At 62.3% G+C, this 27,508-nt stretch overlaps 1 protein-coding gene across 4 annotated transcripts in view; it reads right to left on the bottom strand.

The window, feature by feature from the left end:
• Positions 1-27,508, bottom strand: part of PIP5K1C (phosphatidylinositol-4-phosphate 5-kinase type 1 gamma) — a 52,389-nt gene that overhangs the window by 7,848 nt on the left and 17,033 nt on the right. For 3 of the 4 annotated variants that reach the window (XM_057489651.1, XM_036890800.2, XM_036890801.2), the window contains exons 2-16: positions 23,217-23,248; positions 22,072-22,164; positions 20,222-20,352; positions 19,531-19,648; positions 16,112-16,264; positions 14,646-14,945; positions 13,965-14,170; positions 12,737-12,820; positions 7,219-7,267; positions 5,308-5,392; positions 3,892-4,053; positions 3,246-3,384; positions 3,123-3,155; positions 2,179-2,277; positions 1,667-1,784 (exon numbers count right to left, since the gene is read on the bottom strand). In XM_057489651.1, coding sequence (XP_057345634.1) covers positions 1,667-1,784; positions 2,179-2,277; positions 3,123-3,155; positions 3,246-3,384; positions 3,892-4,053; positions 5,308-5,392; positions 7,219-7,267; positions 12,737-12,820; positions 13,965-14,170; positions 14,646-14,945; positions 16,112-16,264; positions 19,531-19,648; positions 20,222-20,352; positions 22,072-22,164; positions 23,217-23,248 — 1,802 coding nt within the window. Of the gene's footprint in view, positions 1-1,666; positions 1,785-2,178; positions 2,278-3,122; positions 3,156-3,245; positions 3,385-3,891; positions 4,054-5,307; positions 5,393-7,218; positions 7,268-12,736; positions 12,821-13,964; positions 14,171-14,645; positions 14,946-16,111; positions 16,265-19,530; positions 19,649-20,221; positions 20,353-22,071; positions 22,165-23,216; positions 23,249-24,041; positions 24,218-27,508 lie in introns of those variants that run through there. The other variant, XM_036890802.2, reaches the window with a different exon arrangement.

The raw sequence follows: 27,508 nt of genomic DNA, 5'->3' as shown, positions 1-27,508 counted from the left end.
AACAAGCGCCTGCCCGACTCATTCTGACTTGCTGGGGTGAGGGGCAGAGGTGGCCAGGGCTGGGGTCACATCAGACCCCACGACGGCCACACACCCGGGCCCGGCCTGCACCTGCAGGCTGGCGACGGCCACCTCAGAGGGAATCAGGTGACGTCACCACAGGGTGCACGACTGACCTCCGGCTCAGTGACTCCCCCGTGTCCCTTCTCAGAGGGAGAGGGTCGGCCAGGAGCTGAGGCTCCCTGCTGCCCAGGGGGGTGGGATGAGGGCCGGGCTCCCTGGAGGCCTGCTCTGGTCACTTACAGTCCCCGAGGAGCTCAGCGTCACGGCCCGCAGTCGGCGACGCTGGGGAGAGTAAGTCCAGTACCTCCCATCGGTGAACTGGGCGGGCCGGGCGGGCGGGGGAGGAAGCAAACAGAGTAGAGGATAAGGCGGCAGGAAGCCGGCAGGCGGGGGGTCAGGGGCGCCGATGGCAGAGCAGAGCTGGGTCTGTGCGCTGTGCACTGTGCTGTGCGCGGCAAGAGGCCACCGCAGCCGCTGCCTTCCTGCTGCCCGCGGGGCCCAGGCACACAGAGGACGTGGCCCCGGGCCGCCTCACACAGGGACCCGGAGAACGGGACACAGACCAAGCTCCCGGGGGCGGGGAGATGACGGCGGGTGTGGGGATACACACGGCGCGCCCCACACCTACTACTTCTCCAGGCTGCGGTGGGCCTGGACCCGGCAGCTAGCTCTACGACGGCAGGAGGTTAGCTGGGAAGCGGGGAAGGCAGCGGCTGGCCCCCAGCTCACCTGCCCCTGGGGCAGAGACGAGACGAGACAGAGAGATGGTCCTGGAAGAGGCTGGGCCGACGCACCCGGCCCTCTCCGCTGCAGCTGGGGCCACCTGCCTGGAGTTGGGCCACCCGTGGAAGGCAGCCACAGGACCCACTGTCGGGGGCCCACTGCCCGGACTTGCAGGCCCCTGGCCCCCAGCTCACCCAGGCTCCAGGCTCATCCACCCTGCCTGCCGGTGGGAGATGCAGGTGGGAGGCAGCCCCCAGCTCTGTGAGGCTGGTCCCGGGCCCCTTCCTGCGTCAGCAGACCCTGCCTGGAGCAGGGCAGCTGTCCTCAGCCACTGGGCGCAGCAGCGCGATGCCCACCTGCCCGCCACAGGCCCCCTGCTCCCTGAGGGCAGGCCCCACGACCGCATCTGCCACCCAGGGTGACTTGCATCACGTGCAGCCGTCTCAGCGGCCCTGGGGCTGCCCAAGGAGCAGGGGACCTGGGCCGGGGACAGTGGGTAGCTGAGGGCTAGAGGACTCCAGCTGCTTCCCAGAGAGGCAGGAGGCAGGGCCCGGGCCAGGCCTGGGAGGAGCGGCCTGGCCTGGACGGTGGGCGGCGGTGCACGCCTGCACCGCGGGAGTGAACGTGCATGGGTGAGCGCAAGTGGGAGCGTCCAAGACCTTGTAGGCATGCTTGCAGATGACCGCACACGTGTGTCCGACTGTGGAGTCTGTCCAGGCAGGTGTGCTGGGTCAGCATGAGGTGTGCAAATGTGGCAGTGTGTGCACGTGTGCACATGACATGCGTGCCTTCGTCCAGGTGTGTGTGGGTCGTGAGTGTGTGGTCCTTGTGAGCATATGTGGCGAGGGCCTGGTGACAAGAGGCTGCCGGTGGCACTTACAAAGTAAATGTCAGTGGCGGGTGCATCCTCCTCGTCCGAGGCCTGGCTGGCGGGCTCTGAGGCCTGGCTGGTGGTTTCCACTTCCATGGTGGCTGCGCAGGCTAGGGAAGCCTCGGCACTGGGGACACGGGTGGGACATGGGAGTGCTGGGGGGTGGTCTCGGACGGCAGGCCTCCTCTGCCTTCCGGGCCCACGCCCCAAGCCCCCTGCCCCTTCCGCCCTCGGCAGTGGGTCATCGTGGAGGCAGAAGGCCCAGGAAGCCCAATGAAACCAACACCCCAGAGTCTGCCGAGACCCAGGGGACGGTCTGCCTGCCTGCGCCCTTGCGTGGGCCGTTCCATCCCATGCTCAGGCCCAGCGCACCTGGCCTCCCCTCACGCACCGCGCGACCCTGGGCAGCCCTCCCCTCCTCTGAGCCACGCCCCCACTCCAGAGCCAGGCCCCATGCGGTCCACTTCACAGCCTGCCTTGCACAGCTGGCCCGTGACCACCCTCGGCCAGCAGCCACTCACCCTGCGTCCCCCTCGGGAACCACGATCTCCACGCTGCATGTGGGCTCCACCTGTGCCGTGACCTGCTGCAGGTCCTCTGCGGGCGCCTCCCCCTGGGGCCTAGAGGCAGTGGGAAGCTGGGCCTCAGTCCCCTCCACCTTCCCGTGCGCCTGTCCCCACGGGAAGTTGGAGCCCTTGAGCTCCGGCCCACGCCTCACCCCCGTGGCCGTCAGGCCCCCCAGAGCAGAGGGGCTGTGGACTGGTGCCAGTAGCATCCTCAGGAGTGAATGTCAGCCTGGACCCTGCCCACCCGCCTGGGGCTGCACTGCGGGGAGGAGGCTCCTGGGGGCTCCAGGGGCCGAGGCCCAACAGAGGGCTCAGAACATTCCGGCAGCCAGGCGTGCAGAATCTCTCTGGATGACGCCAGATAGCAAAAAGGTTGCTGAGGTCAGAGCGAGTGGCTGGACAGAGGGAGATACACTTTCTGGCAAACGTGCTTGGAACCACGAGGCTCTGCAAGTGGCAGGAACGGCCACCCAAACATGCTAAGGGAAGAATCCCGGCTCACTGCAGAGCCACAGCTCAGACCACTTGGACAAGCCCAGTGACCCCGAGGGCAGGCCGCAGCCCTCCAGGGAAAGGAAGCATCTGGTGAGTGACCCAGCAGGGGTGGGGGGCGAGCAGAGCTCCTCGCTTGTGTCACCAGCACAGGGGCAAACAGGCCTGTGCAAGGGTTTGCTGCTCGTTCACGAAATGGCTACAAGAGACAAACCCCGCCAGGGGGCCGCCCCCAGGAGGGGAATGGAGGCGTCTCACTACGCTCCCTTCGGGGTCTCTCAGAACGAAAACAATGAAAAAGAAACAAGGACCAACAGGCAGCCGTCTGGGAGGGGTCCTCCTGGTCACCCCAAGTGGTCAGAAGAGGGGCTCTGGGTGGAGGGGAGGGGTCTGGGGGCTCAGCTCACCGGCCATCCTGCCCGGAGGACTGCGTGCGCCGCCTGCCGAGAGATGGAACCGGTGAGTGGGGGCAGAAGGCTGAGTCCCTCCTGTTCCCAAGGCGGGCGGCCTCCCCCAACCCGGCGGCTCACCGGTACCGGGGCTGCTCCGACGTCTCTGAGGGGGAGCGCTCCGGGATGGAGAGGGATGTGGAGGACAGGGTCGTGGCGATGGAAGCCGTGGTGGCCTCCTCAAAGGAGGGCGGGGTGCAGGGCAGGAGGTCGGGCCGGCCTGCGGGGAGGCGGCAGTGGGCGCCTGCGGCTCCACCTCCACCCGCGGGCACCCCGACACTGCCCCTTCCCTGGCAGCTTGAGGGCAAACGGGCTCGACTTTCCCCTCCCCCTCCCCATGGCCCACCTGTCCCTCCTCGGTGCTGCATCCCCACACCCCGCCCTCCCCTCCCTTACTGCCCCGGCCACGCAGGCCCCCCAGCACGCCACGCCAGGCGCGGCCTCTCCCTAGCGGCTGTCCCCAGCCCGTCCCTGAGGTCCTTCCAGAAGGTCAGGCCCAACCCCAGCGAGCGCCTGGTCCTGGAGGTCTTTGCAGCCCTGCTGTGCCAGGGGGCTCCCACCTCCCCGGGGGGCACACTCAGCCCCCACAGCTGGGAGCTGCAGATCCCGCGCTGGGGGCTCTGCGTGACTGTGACCAGGCCCCTCCCACCCGCTGGACTACCGCCGCGGCTCCCGGTGCCCCCTCTGCAGCGCCCAGGCCGGCGCCCGCCCGCCCACGCCGGGTCACCTTCGTCCTCCAGCGTGGGGTAGCTGCGGGCCCCCCGCAGGTCGTACTGCACATCCTCCGGCTCGCAGGGGATCTGGCTGGCCGAGAAGGCAGCCGTGGGCCCCAGGGGCTTGACGGCCAGCAAGGCACCGCGGCCCTTCTTGGATGGCGACGACTTCAGAGCTGCGGAGGGAGGGTGGCTGGGGCTCGGGGCGGCCCGGGCGCCCCACGGCCACAAGGACACCCAGCCTGCTGCCCTGCCTGCCCCTCACCCAGGAGAGCAACGGCTTCGACAGGGAACGGAAGGCCGTGGGGCATGCAGGCCTCAGCCCCGCTCCATGCCGTGTGGCCTGGGGAGCACGTCTCAGCCTCTTTGGACCTCAGCATCCCCACCTGCCATCATAGGGTCAAATGAGGCCGGGAACCCCACAGCGCCCTGCACACTAGGCCCGGCTGCCCGGACGTCACCACGCTCTCTCTGTTCCTCCTCGTGGCCTCTGCCCCCGGATGGCCCACACAGCCCCCAGCACACAGCAGGCGCTCAGCCCTCTGGTGCCCGGAGGCCAGCAGGCACCCCGCCACCACACCTGCAGGGGTCCCAGGAGGCGGGGTGCCGGTCACGGTTAACAACCAGCTCTCAGGAGGCAGGGGCTGCACTCATGCTGCTGCCCCTTCCACAGCGTCCACACTCCCACCACGGTCCCGGCCAGCGGCTGACAAGGCGTCCCAGCACGTGGGGCTGCACTGGCTCCTCAAGCTGGCTCAGGTGCCCCAGACCCACGCGGCCTGGCCAGGCAGCAGCCCCACCTGCCGGGCACCGGGCTCTGGGCCTGCCCTGTCGCCCCTGTGGACCAAGGCCGTTCCTGAGCCCTAAGACCCGTATGAGCACTGACTGTATGCCAGACTCAGGCTGGACACCGAGCAAGGGGACACGGCAGCCCAGACCGACAAGCACTGCCCTCTGGGGCTGGTGGGGGAAACGATGGCTGCTCGGGATCGTGGCTGGGGTGTGTACCAGGGCCCCACACAGACACGGGACCTCCCCAGGCAGGGGGCTGCCGCTGCTTGCCCTCTGCCCTCCCCAAGGATGCCTGGCTGAGCTGACGACTGCCCGCCTCAGTGCCCCCACGGGCTTTCCTTGGTGATGGTGCGAGGCTGCAGGCAGCCCCTCCGAGTACCAGCACTGGGCCAAGCCCCCCGCCACAAGTGTAAATACACCTTTCCCTCACAGCTCTGCACAGATGGGGAAACCAAGGCACAGAGAGGTGCTCGAGGTCACACAGGCAGGACGAGGCGTTGCTCAGGCCCTCTGCTGTGCCCCGCGTGGGACGGCCACTCAGCTGCCCTGGCCCCTGGGCCCACCCCTCTCCGGCCACCCAGCTGCCCGCCTCTCTCTACCCCCAGGTCCCTCCTGCCCAAGGGGCCCTGAAAGCTCACAGGAGTTCTTCCGGAAGACCGTGTTGCTCATGAACTTGAAGAAGCGCTCGGCATAGAAGCTGGGTCGGTGGACAGAGACGGTGTCCTGGGAAGAGAAGTGGGGCCGAGGGCAAGGAGGGGGGTGAGCACTGCCAGCCACAACCTCCGTGTCTTGTGTGCCAGCCCAGGGCGAGCGTTGTGGGGCACCCGTGGCCCACGTGGAGGGGCGGTGGGCCCACACACTGGGCTTCCAGCAGGACAGCCAGTTGGGAACAGTGGCAGGGAGACTGTTTTCATTATAAACCCAGCTGTGTTTTTAATTCTTTGGACCATGGGAATAAAATAGCTACAAGTAAACAAACATCAAAATAAACCGGTGGGAGGCAAAGCAGGGCCCCTGCCTGTTTTTAACTGGAGTTTTATGGGTGGAGGTGTGACAGCTGAGCGGGGGTGACGGTGGATGCTGGGCCAGGCACACATGGCGGTCCCGGCATCACCAGTAGGGTGACACTGGGCCACACTTCGCCCCTTACGAAGCTTCTCTTTCATTTGCACAACAGGGAGCCTGGGGCCGGCTTGCGGGGACGTGATGGGATGTACGCGAGGCCGGTGCTCAGGGGTGCTGGGCCCTCCGGCGCAGACTTCTCGCTCTGTCCCGGGTCCACGGCCTTCCGGCAGCAGGGCTGACGTCGGGGCCCCACGTCATCCTGTGGGGGCCGTCCCGGGCACTCTGGGTGGCCGAGCAGCCTCCCCAGCCTGCACCCTCCCAATGCCAGTAGCTCTCCCAGTCGAGACACCCATAGACGTCCCCAGAGGTGGCCCAGTGACCTCCGTGCTGTAGTATAACAGGACCCACCTGGACACGCAGCCTCCCAGAATGAAACTACATTTCCCATCCTTGAGCGGGGACAGTGAGAGTCCCTGCAGAGGGCCAGCCCTGGGCAACGCCTGGGGCTGTGCAGCGACTCACAGGAAGTCCCTGGCGCCCAAGCCCACAGAGCCAGCCCACCTGCCTGCCTGCTTACCCCAGACGGCTGCTCTGACCAAGCTCTGGGGCCCCCTGGAGCCGACACAAATCCGATTTTGGGGGTGACAGCCAGCCTGGTTGGGACTTGACAGCTCTCGCCTGCTGTGGGTTTCTGACAGCAGCAAAGGGCCTCCTGCCGGCCAGCCCACCCGTACCTTTTCAATCCATGTTCAGAAGCTCCAACCTGGACCCTCCAAACGCTCTGAGGGGTGTGGGAGGCTTGCTAGGATCTTGGATTTTACAGACGCAGGCCACAGAGAGCCCTGAGCACTTTAGTAAGAACTGGTTTGAAGGGACCATGAGACAAGAGGCTTGAGGCCTGAGCTGTCTACACAGTTCGACAGGGTCCAAGGGCTGCTTGGGGCCCAAAGGGGGGTTCTGGCCCCCAGGGGCTGGTCCTCACGGTCCCTGGCATTTAGAAGTGGCCTGCCGGCATTCACACACCCACAGTGCTCACGGAAAAAGCATGTTTCAGCATTTCTGCTAAAGCCACATCCCCACAGGGCAACATGGGTCAGAGTGCGTGGTGCTGCCCCCTGGGGGTGGCCAGTGCCACGACCCCTCTATGTCACTCATTTCCAGAATGTTCTTTGCCTGGCTGGCCTGACTTTCCTGATCAGGCTGACCTCTGGAGTCCTTCCAACTTAGCTTTGGGAGCCCCTCCTCCAGGAAGCCCTCCTGGGCCCCCTCACCAATGGCCCAGCCCCCTCACTGGGGATCCGACAGCTGCTTCTGCTTCCCCATCTGGGTCCCGAACCCCTGGCCTGTGACTGCGGTCATGGCCGTCCCTACGGACATGGCTCCAGGAAGGGGGTGGCGTCTCTCAGCTCTCTGGCACCTCTGCCTGGACCAGGGACTGGCACGTTTGTGAACTGAGGGGTGGAATGAATGAATGAGGCCCTCACCCCGTCGTGGACAAGAGCCTTCCAGGTGTGCTCCAGCTTCTTGATGAACCTGCCGGAGGAACGCCCACCGTCAGCCAACCTCCCGGGCCCAGGGCGAGCCTGCCCCCAGGGGACCCTGGGCGACATCTGTGGCTGTCGTGACTGCGTGGCCGGGGAGCCCTGGTCTAGAGGAACTGGGGCCACCTCCCCTCCTGCCCCCCCCACCTGCTGGCATCTCCCACCTCTGCTGCCCCGGGAGGACCTGAGAAGGGCATGAAGCCCGGCCCTCCATGGGGACAGACGGCATGAAGCGCGGCCCTCTGCAGGGACAGATGGCCAGTGCCTCCTGGAGCTGGGGCCTGCCCTTCCCCCACTCAGGGCCCAGGCTGAGCCCACAGCCCCTGCTGGACTTAGAGCCAGGTCTCCACACCACACCGGGGCTGGGGGGAATGTCGCCTCCTCCAGGCAGCCTGCCTGAATGTCCCTGGTGTGCAGCAGGGAAGGGACCCTTCACCCACTATGAGACCCCTGGCCCAGGATGAGGCCATGGCTGCCTGCCACGTGCTGTCCTCCCCCGTCCTCCAGCCAGGCCTCTGCAGGATCCCTCGCCACACTGAGAGCTGCCCGTGCCTGCTGAGACGGAGGTCCCTGCGGCGGGTGAGGCAGCCTCCAGGGGGGGAAAACAGGCTGTAGACGTTAGCAGTCCAAAGGGCGGGAGCCCATTTTTGTGTTTAAAAAAGGAGGAAACGCAATCAAAAGACACAGAGTAATAGAATGGATAAAAAAGCAAGACCCATCCATATGCTGCTTACAAGAGACTCACCTCAAACCCAAAGACATGCACAGACTTAAAGTCAAGGAATGGAAAAAGACATTTCATGCAAACAACAGAGAGAAAAAAGCAGGTGTTGCAATACTAGTATCAGACAAAATAGACTTCAAAACAAAGAAAGTAACAAGAGATAAAGAAGGACATTACATAATAATAAAGGGCTCAGTCCAACAAGAGGATATAACCATTCTAAATATCTATGCCCCCAACACAGGAGCACCAGCATACGTGAAACAAATACTAACAGAATTAAAGGAGGAGATAGAATGCAATGCATTCATTTTGGGAGACTTTAACACACCACTCACTCCAAAGGACAGATCCACCAGACAGAAAATAAGGAAGGACACAGAGGCACAGAACAACACACTAGAACAGATGGACCTAATAGACATCTACAGAACTCCACATCCAAAAGCAACAGGATACACATTCTTCTCAAGGGCACATGGAACATTCTCCAGAATAGACCACATACTAGGCCACAAAAAGAGCCTCAGTAAATTCCAAAAGATTGAAATTCTACCAGCCAACTTTTCAGACCACAAAGGTATAAAACTAGAAATAAACTGTACAAAGAAAGCAAAAAGGCTCACAAACACATGGAGGCTTAACAACATGCTCCTAAATAATCAATGGATCAATGACCAAATTAAAATGGAGATCCAGCAATATATGGAAACAAATGACAACAACACAAAGCCCCAACTTCTGTGGGACGCAGCGAAAGCAGTCTTAAGAGGAAAGTATATAGCAATCCAGGCATATTTAAAGAAGGAAGAACAATCCCAAATGAATAGTCTAACGTCACAATTATCAAAATTGGAAAAAGAAGAACAAATGAGGCCTAGGGTCAGCAGACAGAGGGACATAATAAAGATCAGAGAAGAAATAAATAAAATTGAGAAGAATAAAACAATAGAAAAAAATCAATGAAACCAAGAGCTGGTTCTTCGAGAAAATAAACAAAATAGACAAGCCTCTAGCCAGACTTATTAGGAGAAAAGAGAGTCAACACACATCAACAGAATTAGAAACGAGAAAGGAAAAATCACGACGGACCCCACAGAAATACAAAGAATTATTAGAGAATACTATGAAAACCTATATGCTAAGAAGCTGGGAAACCTAGGAGAAATGGACAACTTCCTAGAAAAATACAACCTTCCAAGACTGACCAAGGAAGAAACACAAAATCTAAACAGACCAATTACCAGCAATGAAATTGAAGCGGTAATAAAAAAACTACCAAAGAACAAAACCCCCGGGCCAGATGGATTTACCTCGGAATTTTATCAAACATACAGAGAAGACATAACACCCATTCTCCTTAAAGTTTTCCAAAAAATAGAAGAGGAGGGAATACTCCCAAACTCATTCTTTGAAGCCAACATCACCCTAATGCCAAAACCAGGCAAAGACCCCACCAAAAAAGAAAACTACAGACCAATATCCCTGATGAACGTAGATGCAAAAATACTCAACAAAATATTAGCAAACTGAATTCAAAAACACATCAAGAGGATCGTACACCATGACCAAGTGGGATTCATCCCAGGGATGCAAGGATGGCACAACATTCGAAAATCCATCAACATCATCCACCACATCAACAAAAAGAAGGACAAAAACCACATGATCATCTCTATAGATGCTGAAAAAGCATTTGACAAAATTCAAATCCATTCATGATAAAAACTCTCAAGAAAATGGGCATAGAGGGCAAGTACCTCAACATAATAAAGGCCATATATGAAAAACCCACAGCCAATATCATACTGAACAGCGAGAGGCTGAAAGCTTTTCCTCTGAGATCGGGAACAAGACAGGGATGCCCACTCTCCCCACTGTTATTCAACATAGTACTGGAGGTCCTAGCCTCCAGGCAATCAGACAAAACAAAGAAATACAAGGAATCCAGATTGGTAAAGAAGAAGCTAAACTGTCACTATTTGCAGATGACATGATATTGTACATTAAAAACCCTAAAGACTCCACTGCAAAACTACTAGAACTAATATCGGAATTCAGCAAAGTTGCAGGATACAAAATTAACACACAGAAATCTGTAGCTTTCCTATACACTAACAATGAACCAATAGAAAGAGAAATCAGGAAAACAATTCCATTCACAATTGCATCAAAAAGAATAAAATACCTAGGAATAAACCTAACCAAAGAAGTGAAAGACCTATACCCTGAAAACTACAAGACACTCTTAAGAGAAATTAAAGGGGACACTAACAAATGGAAACTCATCCCATGCTCCTGGCTAGGAAGAATTAATATCATCAAAATGGCCATCCTGCCCAAAGCAATATACTGATTCGATGCAATCCCTATGAAACTACCAGCAACATTCTTCAATGAACTGGAACAAATAGTTCAAAAATTCATATGGAACCGTCAAAGACCCCGAATAGCCAAAGCAATCCTGAGAAGGAAGAATAAAGTGGGGGGATCTCGCTCTCCAACTTCAAGCTCTACTACAAAGCCACAGTAATCAAGACAATTTCGTACTGGCACAAGAACAGAGCCATAGACCAGTGGAACAGACTAGAGACTCCAGACATTAACCCAAATATATATGGCCAATTAATATTTGATAAAGGAGCCATGGACATACAATGGGGAAATGACAGTCTCTTCAACAGATGGTGCTGGCAGAACTGGACAGCTACATGTAAGAGAATGAAACTGGACCGTTGTCTAACCCCATACACAAAAGTAAACTCCAAATGGATCAAAGACCTGAATTTAAGTCATGAAACCATAAAACTCTAAGAAAAAAACATAGGCAAAAATCTCATGGACAGAAACATGAGTGACTTCTTCATGAACATATCTCCCCGGGCAAGGGAAACAAAGGCAAAAATGAACAAGTGGGACTATATCAAGCTAAAAAGTTTCTGTACAGCAAAGGACACCATCAATAGAACAAAAAGGCATCCTACAGTATGGGAGAATATATTCATAAGTGACAGATTCGATAAAGGGTTGACATCCAAAATATATAAAGAGCTCACACGCCTCAACAAACAAAAAGCAAATAATCCAATTAAAAAATGGGCAGAGGAGCTGAACAGACAGTTCTCTAAAGAAGAAATCCAGATGGCCAACAGGCACATGAAAAGATGCTCCACATCACTTGTCATCAGAGAAATGCAAATTAAAACCACAATAGATATCACCTCACACCAGTAAGGATCGCCATCATCGAAAAGACAACAGCAAAAAAAGACAAACAACAGCAAATGTTGGCGAGGTTGTAGAGAAAGGGGAACCCTCCTACACTGCTGGTGGGAATGTAAGCAAGTTCAACCATTGTGGAAAGCAGTATGGAGGTTCCTCAGAATGCTCAAAATAGACTTACCATTTGACCCAGAAATTCCACTTCTAGGAATTTACCCTAAGGATGCAGCAGCCCAGTTTGAAAAAGACAGATGCACCCCTATGTTTATCGCAGTACTGTTTACAATAGCCAAGAAATGGAAGCAAACTAAATGTCCATCAGTAGATGAATGGATAAAGAAGATGTGGTACATATACACAATGGAATATTATTCAGCCATAAAAAGAAAACAAATACTACCACTTGCAACAACATGGATGGAGCTAGAGGGTATTATGCTCAGTGAAATAAGGAAGGCGGAGAAAGACAAGTACCAAAGATTTCACTCATCTTTGTAGTATAAGAACAAAGCAAAAACTGAAGGAACAAACAGCCGCAGACTCACAGAACCCAAGAACAGACTAACAGTTACCAAAGGGAAAGGGACTGGGGAGGATGGGTGGGAAGGGAGGGATAAGGGCAGGGAAAAAGAAAGGGGACATTACAATTAGCGTGTATAGTGGTGGGGGGCATGGGGAGGGCTGTGCAACACAGAGAGACAAGTAGTGATTTTACAGCACCTTACTACGCAGATGGACAGTGACTGTGACGGGGTATGTGGGGGGGACTTGGTGAAGGGGGGAGCCTAGTGAACATAATGTTCTTTCTAATTGTAGATTAATGATACCAAAATAAAAATAATAAAAATAATAAAAAAAGTAATAAAAATAATAAAATTTTAAAAAAGGAGGAAACGCGAAGAAATCACCCGGAGCCAAGTGGGTGCCCTGGAGGGCATGGGCGCGGGCAGGAGATGCAGGCTGCATTCTGGAAACGGGACTCACAACACTCATAGTAAAAGAACTAACAATGATTAAGGAACGCTCGTTGCTGGAAGGTCACAAAGGATATGGGACGGATAACGAGGTTGCTCATCACCCCGGATTCAAGCCACGGCAGGGCCGTGGCGTCTGTTCCTCAGGCTATGCCCCACTCGCGTAAGACCACATGGCCGGGCCCCAGTCATGAGTTCGTTTCTGCGGGTCCCAGGACCTTGCCGAGGACACCGCACTTCGTGGCCAGGACCCCATCCCGCTCCGCCCGGCCCAGCACTGGGCACTCGGGCTCAGCGGACAGCGCTGGGCGGGCGCTCGGTGGGCAACACCTGCCACCCTGACCCTGTGCCTCATGCCGCCCTTGACCTGCCTGCAGAACGGGTTCTCAGGCGTCCCTGGGCCAAAACCCAAAGACGAAATCACCTGGGCGACACCACAGCCTCCCGTTAGGGGCCTGGGAGGAGGGCGGCCAGGCAAGAGCCTTCCAGGGGGCCAAGGAAGCCTTGGGAGCAGACAGCGCGCTGATTCGCGGGCGCCCACCTGTAGGACTGCAGGATGTCGATGATGCCGATGTGCAGCAGCAGACGCTCCCCGCGGCCGTTCACGGCAGGGATCCCGCCCATCCTGGAGAGAGGGGCCCAGAGTGCCGTCAGCACCCCGGAGCCGGGCGGGGACTGGCCTGCCAGGAGCGACCGCCACGGCCCAGCCTGCGAAGGGCCTGGGACTCGGGGACAGGGACGGAAGGAAGAGCAGGCAGGGCTGAAGGACAGGGGGTCCCGACACCTGGGACCCAGGCCTGGGGGGCACCAATCCACAGCTGAGGGCAGCGGCTGCCGAGGAGCCCCGGCTATGAGGCCTGGGTGCACACACATGCGCAGGCAGGCACACGGGCACACCCCCTGGGCTCACACGCACACCCCAGGCCGGGCCTCAGGGGCTTCCCACTGCAGTCTGGGGGTTCCATCGCCTGACTCAGCCCCAGGCCCACCAGGGCCCGGCCCGGCGTGGTTAGTGAGTCCTCACGATTCGGCAGCTGACCCAGTCACCGCGACCCCAGGCCCCCCAGGCCGAGGCTCCGCAGCCTCTGCTCTTGGCACTCCACACCCCGCCAAGCTCACCTGCACACCCCGCCATCCCCCGCTGGGCCCCGCGCAGACCCCAAGAACGCCAACACAGTCTGACGGGGGGCTTAGCTCCCACTGTTCCCCAGCCCTGGGCGCCATTCCCCCTCCATCCACGAGGCTGAGGGCCTGACAGTGGCAGCAGGGCCGGGGTCCAGTCAGCCCCACACCAGCTGGCTGTGCGCCCGCGGCAGGGCCCCACCTCTGGGCCTCTGCCCCCCCAGCTGAAGGTGGGGGACGCCACTCCCCTCCCCAGGGCCCGTGAGGACCGAACAGTACAGGGTGGCCGAGGGTGTGGGCAGACCCCACAGGGTCAGCACACAGTGCCGAGGGGACAACCCCGACAGCCGTGCATGGCGGCAGTTCCCACCCGGGGCGACTCTGCCCCCAGGGACACCGGGCAGTATCTGGGGACATCTGTGGTTGTCACACTGGCACCTGGCATCAAAGGGACAGGGACCGAGGGTGCTGCTCAACCCCCTAGGGGCCAGGCCGCCCCCCAGAGAACCCACCCGATGACTGTGGTGCTGGGGTGGGGGAGCCCTGCGTGCCCGCCTGTCACCTTCCTCACCAGCCACCCTGCCGTTCACACCGGTCAGGGGCCTGGGCAGAAGAGAGCTGGGAGCCCCAGCAGCCCCTTCACCTACGTGTCATCCGCCTCAACGGCCTCCCCGCGCGCGGCACCACCCTGGATGGACTCCATGGCTGTGGAGTAGAGCGCCTTCTGGCCCAGCGGCCGCTTCTCGTCCGCGGTGCTCCGGGCGCCCTGGGCCCGCTGCTCCCGCTCCTGCTGGTCGAGGTTGTGCACGCCCAGCAGCAGGCTGTAGTCCATGATCTTGAAGCTCTCCAGCACCTGCAGGCAGTGGGGTCAGAAGGGCACAAGCCCTGCCCCCAGCGCCAGCCCCAAACCCAGCAGGGACCCCCAGCTGCGCCTCTGGGCCTGCGCCCACTCAGCTCCCACAGCCACGCGGGATGCCGTCCACACCCCCATCTCAGGTGAGGCCAAGGGGCCAGGTCCACGCGGCGGGGAAGGGGAATGGGGGTGAGCCTCCGGGGCCGGACAGTGAGGTACCCCTTGCTGCCCCCCATGCTCCCACCTGCCCTGGCCCGGTGCCAGTGGAGGAACCAGGCACAGGGGCACCATGAGGCCCCGAGGCCCAGGTCTGGGCGGTTTTCTGAGTTTGCATCAAGTTTTCAAAGGGGCCTGGGGGCCAGGAGAGGCTTGGAGGACCCCGGCAGGCCTTCCAGGTGGAAAGGTGAGGCCCCCAGGCCTGCGCCGGGCCGGGCTCCCCCTGCAGGGGTCGTCAGGGACGCACGTGCAGCCTCACCAGGCAGTCCCGCTGCAGCGTCTTGACCAGCGCAGAGAAGGTGTCCGCATCCAGCATGAGTCCCTCGGGCATGTCCTGGATGAAGTCCAGGTCCTTGTAGGTGGGGGCGTTCTTCTCCTTCTCCTTCTTGCTGGCCCGCCGCTTGTACGTGGAGCCCTTGAGGTCGAACTTGAGGTGCATCTTGACCACGCGCGGCAGGATGTTGTTCATCACCACCACACGGATGTTCTTGCCCCCCGACTGCACGCAGTACAGCCCGTAGAACTTGGGCAGCAGCGTCCGCGGGTTCTGGTTGAGGTTCTGGGCGGCAGGGAGGAGGGGAGGCAGTGGGTGGAGAGCCGCCCCACCTTGAGCCTCAGGAAGGAGGCCACCTCCTCAGGAAGCCCTCCAGGACCACTCCCTCCTAGGCTGGCTCCTCACTGCCCCCAGGCCCCTGCCTTTACACCAGCCCCCACCTGACCGGGACTTCCGGGAGGGTCTCGTTCTATAGGGCCAGGCCCCGCAAGAGATGGCCTTTGATAAAGAACCCCATGGGATGCTCCCAAGGTGACCAGGCCCAACTTCCCACCCGGTCAGAACACGTGTCCACTTCCCCAGCCCACCCTCGGGGAGTGTGACCTCCAGGCACTGTACAGGGCAGGGGTCTGGGGGCCAAATGCAGGCTGCTCATTCTCACATGGCCATGAGCTAAGCATGGTTTTGTTAGGTTGAAAAAAAAACAGGAGAAACAGCATTTGTGCCATGTGACAGTCACGGGGAATTCACGCTCAGGGCTGGCAGGCAAGGTTTCATCGGCGCCCAGCCACACTGGCCTCACGAGCCTCGTGAGCAGTGAAGCCAGGACCGTCCAGCTTCCAAGGCTCAGGACCTTTGCCCTCTGGCTCTCCACGGGACGTGTGCTGCCCCCGACTCAGGAGCCCGGGCGGTGCCCAGGCGTCACAGAAGTCGCCGTCTGTGCAGAGCCGCCCGCAGGGGCCTGTCCGGACCCCACTGGCACACAGGCGGAGCCCCCCAGGTCAGCGGGCACATCAGGACTCCTGCTGGCGGGCCCGGGCCTCCGAGGCCCCTGCTCCTGCCCCCACCCAGGGGCCCGACGTGCCCCTAGGGTCCTGAGTCCCACATAGCACAGAAGGCGTCCTGGGCCGCTGGTCCTGTGAGGCGCCAGCTGGCATCCTGGCCCCTCCTCCCCCATGCCTGAGTCACGGCTGCTGAGACACGCGGCCCATGAGCCACGGATTCTGAAACAGGTGACTCAGGGGCATCGGGGGGCGGGGTTGGGGAGCCAGGCAGGGGCAATGCCCACGCTCCACCCGCCGGGGGACGGCCACCAGGCCCAGGCGGCAGCAACCGCTCCCAGGGGGAGCACCCGAGGGGAGCCCGGGGAGGCGTCCGGGAAGGCTTCCTGCGGGCGGTGCCATGTGTGCCCCCGGGGCCCTGCCGCCTGGGCCGCAAAGCCGCGCCCTCACCATGTAGTAGCCGGGCAGCAGCTTCTGTAGGAACTCGGCCTCCTTGTGCATCACTGTCTTGATGATGAACTCGTCGTCACTGGTGACGTAGAAGAGGGAGCCGCTGGCGCCGGGGTTGGACAGCTCGATCAGCGGCTCGTTGCACAGTGAGTACTGGGGGAGGGGCGGTGGGTGAGCGTGTCGCCAGCAAGACACCTGAGGCTCAGGGAGGGAGACTGGCCTGCCTGGGGCCACAGAGTGAGGATTCAGACCCCAGGCTGAGCCTGCCGCCCTGGACGGTCGTTGGGGTGCATTGCCTACCCCGCTAATAAGACACCCACTGGTGCTGGGGAGCCGGCACACCTGGCAGGACTCGCTTCCCGGGCTCCCCTGCGGCTGTGTGTGGCCACGGCTGTGAGCTCTGGCCCGTGAGTCTTAAGCAGAAGCTGCCAAGTAGGATTTGGGGGGAAGGCTCCCTCAACAGGGGCCAGAAGCCGGTATACCTCCTGTTACTGCTCTTTCCTCCTTGCTACCTGTTTCCCACCTGGAATGCTGATGTGACAGCTGGAGCCACGGTAGCCATGCTGGACCATGAGGTGGCCTGTACGATGGAATCCATGCGCCAGGAACGCTGTGCCTCACAGCAGTGCCCAACCGGCCCTCCGTTTCTCTTCCCACTGACATCTCTTTCACTTATGTGCTTGTTGTCCATCATTCCCACGTGCCCTCCCCACCATTAGGCAGTAAGCTCCACGGAGGAAGAAGTTTTTAAGCAATTTTGTTCACTGGGGGTCCCCAGCACCTATTACAGTACTTGGCATACAGGCGCTCCATTTGTTAAGCAAACGAGTGAAAAGCACAGCCTGCAGCCTGCTATGCCTGACTTCAGCTAACAAGCCAATAAAGTACTTTTTTGGGGTTAAGACTATTTGGATAGTGTTTTCTGTCACTTGTACCCCCAAATCCTAACTGAGCACCACTGGCATACATGGATGAGGCCATAGCACGTACCCCATAGGGCCGAGGGGACCAGCCCACCTGATGGTAAATGCCAGCAAGTATTTGCTGAAAGGTCACATGGACTGTTTAAGTGTAGGACTGGCCAGTGGGCGGAGGAGGTACCAGGAAGAGGAAGGGGCATCCTGCCTCCTGTGGGTGTCACAAGTGCTGCCTTATGTGCTGGGGGTGGGGTGAGGGTGCCCCTCAGGGTGCTGCAAGACGCCCCTGGGCCACAGCAGCACATGGCAGCTCCGTGCCACCTCCAGGCCCCTGACCCACCGGTGACATCACTGTATGTCCTGGCAGCCCTGAGCTGAGACAGCTCTGCAGACCCGGAGCCCAGCCTGACTCTGCCGGGGGGCCATGGAAGGAGGGAGGCCCTGAGCTCCTGCGGCTGGTGCACCCTGGCTGGAAGTGACCCTGGAAGATCAGGGGCCCCCAGAACCCAGAGCCACGATCGTCGCCTTGACCAGGGAAGTGGCAGGTCGCAGCAAACCTGAGCATCAGGGAAGAAGTGGGCCGAGGGACACAGCCGGGGCACGCTCAGCTCTGTACCCAGTGGCTTGCGGACGCCCCCAAGTAGCAGCTGGGTCAGGGATGCAGGACCTGGCCTCACGGGCTCTGGGCTGTTGGTGGGGAGACAGGTGACATGCACGGATCTCTGAGCCAGGCAGGGGTCACAGGCGGACAAGCCCCGGGTGTACCCCATGCTCCTCTGGTGCCCAGGGCCAACTGCAGCTGCCAGTCCACATGGGAGCACCCTGGTTTAGGGAGGAAATGGCTCCCTACATCCCTCCTCATGTCCTGCTGTCCTGAGGTTAAAATGGTATTTAACCCCGGCCAGCCCGGGGGTGTCAGGAGTGGTGAGAGTGAGGCCCTAGGAAGCCCCAGGGCCGGGTGCTGGACCCCGTAAAGACGGGGGCCGGGGCCATGGCTGGAGGACAGCAGGGCCCTGAGGAGGCAGAGCGGGCAGGGGGCACTGGATTCAGCTTCGCCTGACACCTCACCCACACCCCATCCTCCAGGCCCGGGCAGTCTCAGTGAGGACATGTGAGGCCTCGGCTGAGCTCCAACCGCGTGTGGGGTTTGGACTGTGCGTCAGCCCTGTGAGGCTCTCTACTAGAGGGGAAACCGAGGCACAGGGAGGGGAAGAGGCCGGCCTAACTCCCTGGGCTGAGACAGACTGCAACGGGTGGCGGACGATGGGTGGGCCGGCCGTGCACACCCGGTCACCCAGGCCTCCGAGGGCCCTGCTCCTGCTCTGATCAAACTCGAGACGCGGCCCCAGCCAACTGTGCAGATGCCCCCCCCACTAGCGGACGTCGGGACAGAGTCTGCACTCCTACAAACAGGGCCGCGGGTTTCTGCTGCCAGCCGTGGGGACCTGGAACCTGGGTCCCGGACACGTTTCTGCGGCAGAGCCGCCAGGCTGCACGCCCAACACCCCCCTGCCCTATGGAGCTGGCGGGACAGAGGCGGTGTGCTCAGGGGGTGGTGATGGGGGCAGGAGGGAGAGCCTCCTGGGGTGGCTTTCAGATGGGTGCTGGAGTCAGACGGCCAGGCCTGGGCCAGGGCAAGGGGCACCGTGCCTCCCGGGACTCCGACGGAGCTGCAGAACCTGGGCGCCACACACGCCCTTGGCCGGAGCCAACACTGGTTCTCTCTGGGAGGACATGGCCTTGTCTGAGGGCACAGGCTTCCCGCAGATTGAGAACGAATCAGGGGGCACAACCGAGAGCTCTGGACACACAGGCCAGCGCAGTGCGAACCAGGTACAGCCCCAGGACAAGCCCCGGGGTGCAGACGGTGGCCCCAGCATGCCGGACGTGGCAGAGGCACGCAACTGCATGCAAGGGCTTCCCTCGGGCGGACCTACTCCGTAGAGGCCGGGTGGCCTGGCAGAGCCTGGCCGGACCTTGAGGAGGCAGGCCCAGGCCTGATGAACCCCGAGGAGGCTGCTGGAGGGCCCCCACCCGCGTGCTCTGCGCCCCTCAGGAGTCCTGATGTCGGGTGGCGCGGCCAGAGGGCCAGGCATTTTTACTTTCCTAATTTGAGAGGCGGAAACCACCCAAGCTGGGCAGGACAGGCGCTAAGCTGCTGGGCGCGGCGTCCCTCCGGGCATGGGCGTGACCTGTGACCAGCAGCCCTCAGGGGTCCGGCCCAGGCGACACCCTCCCTGGCCCGCTCTGACCCACAGGCCAACGCGGAAGGAGGGGCCCCAGCCGGCGGTGGTAGGGAGCTGAGCCCCTGCAGACGGTGCAAGCTTGGGAGCGGACCCTCCCGGGGCCCTGACAGGAGACCCCGGGCCCGGCGCACCCCCGGATGACCCGCCCGACCAAAGAACCCGGCCGGCTGCCGACCCAAGCCAGAGTGCACAGCCATCGCAGGCCGAGGGCGCGGCGACCCGCGTGGCAGCGGGGCAGGGAGACAGACGCGCTCACCAGGTAATCGTCCGGGCGGATCCCGAAGAGCTCCCGGAAGTAGCGGAAGGCGACGGGCGCGTAGGTCTTGAACCTGAAGTCCTGGAAGTGGTGGGCGGGCGTGAGGTTGCTGCCTTCACTGCGGGAGAGGGGGCTGTGAGGGCCGGCTGTCCACCTTCCCGCCCCCAGCCCCCAGCCCCCACCTAAGGACCACCCCCTCCCCCCCGCAGACAGGACAGGGCCGCTGAGCCGTGGGGAGCATTTCCTGGTCCTGCCCTGATGGGAAGGAGCAAGCACCCCCTTCTCCTTTCTGCTGCTGGAATACAGACTTGATGGCAGGTGCCTGGGCGGCCACCTGAGACCGCTGGGCACAACAGCTGCCTATCGAGGATGGTGGTCAACTAGAGGAACCTGGGACCCCAACACCATGCAGTCACCTGATGGCCAGGGAGAGCCTACCAGTTCTGCATGTGTGAAAGAAAAATGACTATCTTTCCTTTCCATGTTTCCTAAAAACCATTATTATACTGTGTCCCACCAATTCAGCAGCAAACTAACGTCCCGGCTGATGCAGGGCCAGGGCCCAGAGCCAGGATACCAGGGGAGGCCTGCGCTGTTTTCGGCAGAGAAGGAAGCCCCAGGAACAGGCCCGGCTGTTGTGCCACAGCAGGGCCCTAACGGCGTCCGCCTGCAGTGCAGGGCCCAGGCCTACCTGGGGAAGAAGATGCTCTCCACCACGTAGAAGTCCTGCATGAGCACATCACGCTCGGGCTTGGAGCTCAGGTTGCCCACGGTGTAGCCGATGCCCAGCTGGATGGCCCCCTTCAGGGTGGAGGATGTGGTCTGTGGGGAAACGGCTGCATCCAGACCCCTGCAGTGGACCTGGCCCCGCATGTTGGCCGCCATGGCAGGAGGGCCGAAGGACCCTGGCGTCCGCCGACACTGTCACAGACCCTGCTGAGCACGCGTCACAGACCCGCCAGCCTCGGCTGACCTAAGCACACAACCGCCCAGCGAGGAACTGGCCTGGTGGACATGCCAACACCGCCTTGCACGACCCCGAGGCCTGTTTCCTATCAAGGCTCTAACATCTCAAAGCCGCCCCACCTTGGCAGGGCCCAGCCACTGTCAGGGCTCGTTGGACAGGGCACGAATCTACAGTGACGCCTAGTTTCACTTCCGTAAAGCCGGTTCCTTCTCCCTACTTTCTAGGTGATTCTCCCTGTCGCGCTGGGTGAACCACACGGCCTTCCATGCCCCGGTTTCCCGGCCATTGCGGGGACAGAGATGACAGTGAGGGCGCCCCAGGGCTGCTGTGCACTGGCTTACATGAGCTGCCCGTCCTTTCCCTGCCGGCCATCATCCCCAGTGTGTGTGGCTGAGCTGGGGAAAGACACCTCTGCCCTCAGGTCCGTGGCCTGGTCCCCAGCGCCCCGTCACAGGTGTGAGGAAGGGCGGGCAGTCAGCCTCTGCCCCGGAGCAAGCCCCGTCCCATGTGCAGGCCTGGCCTCCCAGCTGGCCTCCCCTCCACATGCCACCACTGGACACGAGTCCCCACCAGGGAACCACATTGACGGGCAGCCGGCATGGAAGGCACTCAGCACCATCAACTACCAGGGATGCAGATCGCAGCCCCGGGAGACGCCACTTCCCACCCGCCCAGGCTGGTATCATCAGACGGACGGGCAGGAACAAGGCTGTCGAGGGCAGGAGGGAAGTGGGTCCCTGCGCATGGCTGGCAGGAAGGGCAGGTGGTGCGGCCGCCGTGGACAGCAGCCTGGCGCCTCCTCAGAGGGTTAAGTGGTTTCCATCTGACCCAGCGAACCCCTCCTAACAGGCCCAAGAGAAATGCAAACACGTGTCTGCACAGACACTCGAATGGGGTCGCTCATGGCAGTGATTCATAATCAACAAGCAGAAAGCCACCCCAACGCTCATCCACAGGTTGGAGCATTGCTCAGCCACCAACAGGGGCGGGGCCCGACACGCGACACAAGTGGACAGGCTCCGTGAGACGCCACACAAGGCCACATGGCGTGACCCCATTTTTGTGACACGCCATGTAGGCGAAGCCACACACAACATGGGTTCCTGGGTGCCAGGGGCTGGGGAGAGTGGGGATGGACTTCCTCTCAGGGCGACGGGATGTTCTAAAACCAGCAGTGGTGACGGCTGCATGCCACCGTGCACACCATCCAACTACTCTTCACAGGCATGACTCGCAGGGGGCGTGTGCTCTCTCCACAAAGCCTACACGCCGTGCACAGGCTCCGTCTGCACCCCTGGCCTGGCCTTGGGGTGTTCCACCAGAGCTCCCTCCCTAGAGGGGGACTGCACCTCCTCTCTCCAGACGAGCCAGCAGGCAGCTGGCTCACCCAAGCATTGGGAGCCCTGGCAGCTGAGGGCTCGCCCAAGGTGGCAGGTGGCCGGGGGGCATGAGGCCTGGCCACCACCAGGACAACAGGGACCTTGCCAGGACCGGGGTCCTGCATGCAGAGGTGGCACTGCCCCCCACCCCTCAGAGCCCTGTGCATGCAGGGGCACTGGGGGCAGAGGAGAAACCTTTTTGTATGTGGTTTCACCGGACGCGTCCACACCCCGATGACCCAGCTTCTTCCCGTGGCCAGGGCCCGGCTGTCCAGTCACCGACGGGGCCTGGGGAAGAGGAAGCAGAGCATTAGCGCTGGCTGGGAGGCACCACAGGGCCGGAAAGCTCAGGAGATCCTGGCGAGAAAATGGCTTAGTCACCGTGCCCAGCTGGGCCAGGGCTGGGCTACGTGCAGAGTGGGGGCAGGGAATGGTGGGCTCCAGGGCACAGCGTGGCCCTGCATGTCCGGGAGGGCCCACGCCCAGACCAGACTTCCAGCCCTCGAGCGAGGAGGGTCAACAGCCGCGGCCACCTGCATGCGTGGAAGCACGCCCTGACGTCGAGGTGTCCCTGGGCTCTGCCAGCACCCGGTTGTTCTCCGGGGGCAGGGCGTCCCGGGCCCCATGGCCAGCGAGCTGCCTCCCTGGCCCCCTGCTCGATGCCAGGGCTCCCCAGTGTGACTCCTGGGAGGAGAGGCCCTGCTGGTGGGAACAGGCCCGGCTCCCGCGAGCTCTGTGGGGATGGCGGAGGCAGGCATGTCAGGGGCCACCCCAGAACACACATGTGGTAGCACTGGCCCGTGGGCAGGGCCTGGCTGGCATCCCTCTGGTGGCTGTGCCTGTCACTGACATTTAAGAAGCACCCACTGTGCCCCTCACTGTGCCCCTGCCACTATCCGAAGAGCCACGTGGGCCTCTGGCCGCCAGCCCGGCTGTGATGCCCTCTCACAGCTGCAGGCAGCCCCGGGACACCTGTGCTCTGCACGCCGGCCGCCTAGCGGGCTGTCCTCAGGAATCGGTGGCCTGCTCTGCAGCCCTCCTGGCATGCCTGCTGCCCTCGTCCTGCCCACCACCCTGTGGCCAGGACCCCCCTGGGTCCCCACGAAGCCTCAGAAGGAACCAGCATGGCTGGGGGATTCCTGGGAGAGGAGGCCAGGACCCAAGGGGACATGGGATGCCCAGGAGGCCACCCTGGTCCCCAGAGCTGGGTCCTCAGCCTCTGCCCTCCCTGAAGGATGCGGGCAGGGCACGGCAGGCAGCGTACTGCACAGAAGGCCGGGCACAGTCCTGATGCCCCTGAGCTGGGTGGGAGGGGCAGGCGGGGCCCACAGGACTCTCACCTCTGTTGGGGCCGTCTTCTTCGGGGCCAGACCTGAGGGAGAAAAGAGACACACTTCAGACTGGAGCCCCGGCCAGCCCCACCCCAGCTGCAGGGCCACCCACCCGAGATGGGGCTCCAAGAATGTGGCTGCTGGCACCCTCCCCGCGGCTCCTGGCGTCCCCGCAGAGCACGTGAGGGCCCAGTGGGGGAAACAGGCTCAGAGAAGGGGCAGGCTGATGCGGCAGCGGGACCAGACACTGACCCCTGTTTGCCCTAGAGACCAGGCCCTTGGTGCCTCTGAGTGACAAAGCACGGAACCCCCCAGCCACCAGGGGCAGGGCTTCCCTCCAAGGAGTCGGGGGACCGGGTGGGCAGGGAGGGTGGACAGCGCGCCCCCCCCCCCCGGAGGGCCCAGGTGACTGCGGTCAGCGGGTGTGGCCAGGGCCGGGCTGAAGCGGTGCTGCCTGCCAGCCTAGGACAGCTCCCTGGCTCCTGCCCACACCCTCGAGGAGCCCCCCCACTGCTCTGGACTGTGCCCGCAGGGCTCCTGCGGGGAGGCCTCAGGCCGACCACTGGCCCTGGCTGAGCCTTAGCTCAACGACGTGGAGGTCGGTGTGACCCCAAAGGTGAAGGGCCCTGCCCGTGGGAGTCACCAATGTTGAGACGGGGTGACCCAGGGTCCCTGTGAGGGGGGCAGGAGGTCAGGGTCCGAGAGACGGGAAGGCGCAGCCCTGCTGGCCACGGAGGAAGGGCCTGAGCCGAGGCCGCGGCGCCTCTAGAAGCTGGAAGAGGACACGGTTCTCCCGGGGCCCTGGGGGAGCCGCCCTGCCCCAGGACCTCTGACCCCGGAACGTGAGGCAGGAACTGGGTGTGGTCTTAGGCCAGGTCGTGCGCCCCCGTTACAGCTGCAGTAGGAAACTCCCGCCCTGGTGTCCACCGCGCGCGAGGCCGCAGGGAGGCAGGCGGTGACCGGGGCGGACCTGGCCGCAGCCCTCAAGGGCTCCCGGTGCGCGGACCTGGGCTCTGACCCGGGTGGCAGCCTGGAGGGCGGTGGGCAGATTGGGGGGAACCTGCCGCAGGCGCTCGCGGGCGCCCTCTGGTGGCCGCCGCGGGAGAACCCGGGTGCGTGAGCGCGGCGAGCGAACAGGAGGGCCTGGGGGCCCGGCAGGGCCTGGGGCCGCGAGGCGAGTCCGCAGTGAGTCCCCAGTTCCGGGTCTCGGCCCAGGGTCCCCGGCGGCCTCCCTGGTCACCTCCCCGCTCTGCCCCTCCGCAGGCCGTCCAGCCAGCCCGGAAGGCAGCTCCTCCCAGGCCAGGACTGACCAATTACCTTCAGAGTGAGCCACCCTGTTTTCAAGGAAATCGTTTTAAAAATAGCCTGGGGTATGGGGAGCGGGGCTGCGGAGGGGGGAGGACAGGCCGGGCACCGCCGGGTGTGCGCAGGGTGAGCAGGGGCACGTGGAAGCTCCCGCCAGGGCCCAGGCCGGGCTGTTCCGGTGAGACCCGTCCCCCAGCCTCTCCTGCAGCCCAGCCACGAGGGGCAGGCGCTGACCCCCCGCCTCCCACCACTGTGTGACCTCTGCCTCCCTGGGCAGGTGTCCTCAGATCCCACCGAGCTGCCAGGCGGGGGGCTCCGGAGCCAGGCTCCCCTCCGCGGCCCACCACCAGCCCTCGGCTGGCTGCTCTGACCGCTTGTGTCCGGTGACCTCGGCCACCCCAGCTTCCCTAGGGACAGAATGGCCGTCTCACACTCGGGGCTCCATTCGGAGCCCTAATTCCTCAGTGTGCAGGGTGGGCGCAGCCCAGGGCCTCCTTCTGGCCCAGCTCTTCCCGCCCCACACGCAGCCCCCACCTGGGCATGCCCCCCACAGCCGTCTTCCTGCAGGCCGCGCCCCCCTGCTGACATCAGTCTGTCTTCCCATAGGAGCAGGGTCTACTTGATGTGGAAACTGAGGCAGGGCAAGTTCCCAAAGGTCTGCGGGCCCCCAGGACCCAGGGAAGGGGCCCTAACATCTGCGCTTCAGCAAAACCGCCTGCCTCCACCTTCACCCTACCTGGAATCCACCCACCTCAGCCCCATCACCCGGCCGCACCAGCCCGGCGCAGACCCTGCCCACAGCGCGCCCTCCCCACAGCTACCACCAGAGGGCGCCAGCAGGCACCCGAGTCAGGTGGGGGGCCACAGTCGTCCAGGCTCCCACCTCGGGGTGGAGCCCAAGTCCTCCCGGCGGTCCCTGAGGCCCTGCACGCCAGCCCCAGCCCCTCCCTGCCCACGTCCCCTCCCTCTCCCCTGGCTCGCTCTCTGCCCACACGGCCTCCTCGCCGCTCCTCCCACCGGCCAGGCCCGGTGTTGCCCCAGGGCCTTTGTGCAGGCCCTGCTCTCAAGGCTGCTGCACCCTTGGGGCCTAGCACAAAGCCTGGACCACAGCAGAGGCTCCAGAAACCAGGCTGAGCAGGGCACGCCTGAACAGCATCACCCCCGGCAAGGGCACCACCCCACTTTCAGCGGAGAACACAGGCCTAGGCCCCAAAAAGTGAAAATGGGAAGCAGGGATGTGGACTAATGGGGAAAAAAATAGAAACTGAAATGCAGGGAGGGAGCAGAAAAGGCAAGGAGGCTGAGGGGGGGCACATGTCCAACACCCAGGGAGGCAGAACTGAGGGGGGGGCACTGGTGCCCTGTGCCCACCTGTGGGGAGACGGCGCCCACCGCCCCCCCGACTGTGGTGAACACCAGTGCACGCCAAGACCCCGGGGCTGGGGGTGCACCCGGCTGCGCTGAGCGGGACCTCCTCGCCCGTGACCCTGCGGGGCCCGGGGGCTGCCCAGAGCAGCAACCTGAGGAAGGGGGTTGCGGCGTGGAGCTCAGGGTGCTGACCCCCAGCCCAGCCGGTGAGGGGGGAAGATGTGCCCGTGGGAGGGCCCTGTGCCCACATGGCCAGGTGACAGCGGGTGGGAGCCTGCAGCCCAGGGAGGGCCGGGCTGAGGACCTGGACAGGGGCAGACCCCACACAGACAGCCTCACTGTCCCCCTTATCTCCACCGCCCCTGCTCCTCTCTCACCCTACCCCTACCAGACACCAAGCCCAGTCTTACCCCAGGGCCTTTGCGGGGCTGTGCCCACTGAACCTCCTTGCCCAAGCCTCTTACAGGGTTTGCTCTCTGGCTTCACCCAAAACCTGGCTCAAATGTCACCCCCTCTGAGAGGCTGCCACCCCCACTTGCCCAGGCAGCCCCTCCAGGGTCGCTCACCATCCCCCCGCCTTCTGGGACTTCCCGCTGCCCCTTCCCGCTGCAGGGAGACCAGGTGGGCCGCACCCACGGGCAGACGCTGTGGGACCCAGAGCAGGGTCACGGGAAGCTGTCAGGAGGCAGCAGGGCCAAGCCCCCGCAGTGGGGCCTCTGCCCAAGGTGGGGGCCGCCTGGTGCCGGGGATGGGGCCGGCCCTCCGGGACTCGGAGCAACAAGACGACACGGGAGGCAGCAGACAGGGAGCTGGGAGCAGCGCCGGCTCGCTCCCGACTGGCCGGAACCACCTGGCTGGGCCTGGGCCCTGCTACGTGGGCCTCTGACCACCGGAGCGGGGGCTCTGAGGGGAGGCTGCGCACTCCGGACAGTGGGACTGGGGACCCCCAGGCCTGGCCACCAGGACCAAGGCGGACGGAACGCACACAAGCCATGCCTGAGACCCTCCCTGGCTGATCTGAAGGGCCCAGGGGTGCCTCTGTGGGCACGTAACCAGCTCTGAGCAGCAGGACATGGGGGGAGGCACAGAGTGGCTGGCAGCTCGGAAGCCCACCCTCAGGAGCCCTGAGGCCTGAGTTCCACGGAAGGTCCCTGGGGCAGGGGCTGTGCGGGGAAGGGTGGCTGAGGCACCGGGCCTGTGGGCGCAGAGGCCAGCCCAGACTCCATGCCCCTGCTGACCACAGCCGACGGACAGCGCAGGCAAGGTGCCCGGCCGACCCTCACCGGCCCAGGTACAAAGCCACGGCCAAACAGCTGTCCAAAGCCACTAAGCCCTGGGGTGCTTTGTTACATGGCATCAGCTGACGGAGCAGCTGCCACGTGTCCACATGAGAGCATTTCTGAAAGAAACAGAAGGACCTGTTGCCAGGGACTCTTGCGGGGAGAGGAAGGAGTGAGAGCCTTTAACTACTACGTCCAGCTCAGATTTCCTACATTCGAAAAAGCATCAGGTACATCCACACCCGCGGCCCCACGCAGCCACGGAGGGGGGCGGAGCCACCGCGCACAGACGGGCCCTGAACACATGGTGCTCAGTGAGACGCCAGACAATGGTGTGGCCCCACTCCT

Source organism: Manis pentadactyla, chromosome 12 (genome assembly GCF_030020395.1).
Source record: "Manis pentadactyla isolate mManPen7 chromosome 12, mManPen7.hap1, whole genome shotgun sequence".
NCBI classification, from domain to species: domain Eukaryota; kingdom Metazoa; phylum Chordata; class Mammalia; order Pholidota; family Manidae; genus Manis; species Manis pentadactyla.
This window is presented reverse-complemented; position numbering and strand designations above follow the sequence as displayed.